Source organism: Zerene cesonia, chromosome 11 (genome assembly GCF_012273895.1).
Source record: "Zerene cesonia ecotype Mississippi chromosome 11, Zerene_cesonia_1.1, whole genome shotgun sequence".
NCBI classification, from domain to species: Eukaryota; Metazoa; Arthropoda; class Insecta; order Lepidoptera; family Pieridae; genus Zerene; species Zerene cesonia.
The window spans coordinates 10,802,480-10,804,620 of NC_052112.1; the positions used below are offsets into that span (position 1 = coordinate 10,802,480).

The window sequence follows — 2,141 nt, forward strand, 5'->3', positions numbered from 1 at the left end:
TGGCGACGCCGACTGAAACAGATTATAGCAAGTTACTTTGTTATAACATTCATAAGTTTCATTAATGTGTAAGTTTTGAGTCGATACTGACATTGTCATTTGAGTCCTAAGAAAAAGTCATGTTTTATTTTTTTTATATTGCTGGCATCTCAATAAATAATTTTTATCAACTATTCATTAAATAAATGAAACATATGTATACGTATGATTCGATCATTTCTTGTACCCTTGTGTACACGTAAATGTATAGACCAGGTATTTGAGACAGATCCTTCGAGCCCGGTGAATATTTTCTACGAGTAAAATAATTTTATGTAAAGACAACTCACTTGGCGCAGATGTAGAGCAGCAGCACGAGCACGCAGAGCGCGAGCAGCACGAGCGCGACCAGGAAGGTGGCGAGCACGCCGCCGGCACGCGCCGCCTCGCCGCCGCCCGCCCCGCCCGCTTCGCCCGCCTCGTCCGCCCCGCCCAAGTGCACCACCACCGGCACCGAGCTCTGCGGACAATCACTCGCTGTTACAGGAGCGCGCAGGACTATAGCATGTCTAATGCTAATATTCTTAATAATTTTCAAATACTTAATGATTCCAATTGAGGTTTAAAATTATAAATGAAAGGATGGTATGAATGGCGTAAGGTGTGCAGCGAGTGCGCGGGGAGTGCGCGGGGAGTGCGCGGGGAGTGCGCGGGGAGTGCGCGGGGAGTGCTGGGGGGCGCGGCGCACCTGTCGCGGCGGCGCGCCGGAGTCCCGCGCGGTGGCCACGAGGTGCAGCGCGCTCACGTTGAGGCGGCGCGCCGCCGCGCGCACCGCCAGCGCGCCGTCCCGCCCCACCTCGAACAGCCTGCCGGAGGCCTTCACTTTTAGTGACTTTAATTCAAGTATGCGGTTCAGCATCTACGAATGTTCAATGTACAAATGCTTGTATGCACACATAACAATGTTACAAGTGCACATGCCACTTGTAAAGTGTTTATAAAATGTTTAAATTATATAGATACTTTCACCAATTAATACAGTATGCAGATACATTAACAAATAATTAATCTGATTATGATAGCTACTACTTTTGGAATATTTCACTTTTTTTTAACATAAAACACTAGAGCATCCCGAGGCTGTATGAATCAGAGAGCAACTCACGAAGCGTGCAGGCCGTGCAGCGAGATGGAGACGGTGTCGGCCGCGTCCCCGTCGTGCACGAGCAGGCGGCCCACGGGCAGCAGGTCGGCGTCGGCGTCGGCGTCGGCGTCGGCGCGCGGCGGCAGCTCGGCGCGGAACTCGTACAGCGGGTGGCGGAAGCGCGGCTCCCACTCGTTCACGTCGTCCACCGTTATGTTGAGCGACGCCGTGTCGTTCTGCGGGTTGGTTATCCGACACGGTGAACATTTGCTGGCGAGATAGTGGTTCGCCTAGTGATAAGCGATCATCATCGCCCATGAACATTAACAGTTGATTGGGTTGAAAGGGGTAATAGATAAGGGAAGGATTAATTCTTTCTTTCTAATCAAGAAAGAAAGAATGGGAACTGAGAAGGGTAAGTTAAAGGAAACGTGCCTCCGGCCTCCCCCTCACTCATCACATTAATAACTGGAAAGAAGGAATGGCCTTGAATGGTTGAGGAAAGGGAAAACGGCCTCCGACCCCCCGACTCGCCATACGAAACACAATAGCATGCTTTTATTTCACGCCAGTTTCTGTGTAATTTATCATGTACGATTTTAGAGAAGTGTCGCGGGAAGCAGGGTGGATGGGAGCAGGTAGCGGCGCGCACGTACAGAGTGTCCGTCGGTGACCATGACGCGGTAGCGGTAGTGCGGCGCCGTCTCGTAGTCCAGCGCGGCGCGCAGCAGCAGCTCGCCCGCCGCGTTGATCGCGAACTGCTGCAGGAACGCGCGCTCCGACACGTAGAACTGCAGCGGCGTCTGCGGTGGACAACTACTTGTTAAACAACAATTACATATTACTGTGTATGAGTTTTTATCCCTTTATCACATTAGATTACAATATTCCGATAGAAAGGGATACAAATCATAAGTTAAGTATTTTAGTAACCTGCGTGTGCGGCGTGGTCGTGAGCGTGAGCACGAGCGTGCCGATCGGCGCGTCCTCCGGCACGCGCGCGCTGTACTCCGCGCGC

At 51.6% G+C, this 2,141-nt stretch overlaps 1 protein-coding gene across 1 annotated transcript in view; it reads right to left on the bottom strand.

Moving 5' to 3' along the window:
• LOC119829865 (protocadherin-16) overlaps positions 1–2,141 on the bottom strand; it is a 20,009-nt gene that overhangs the window by 860 nt on the left and 17,008 nt on the right. The window contains exons 10-14 of the mRNA XM_038352564.1: positions 2,057–2,140; positions 1,780–1,926; positions 1,145–1,359; positions 728–845; positions 330–499 (exon numbers count right to left, since the gene is read on the bottom strand). Of these exons, the coding sequence (XP_038208492.1) occupies positions 330–499; positions 728–845; positions 1,145–1,359; positions 1,780–1,926; positions 2,057–2,140 (734 nt within the window). The remainder of the gene's footprint in view (positions 1–329; positions 500–727; positions 846–1,144; positions 1,360–1,779; positions 1,927–2,056; position 2,141) is intronic.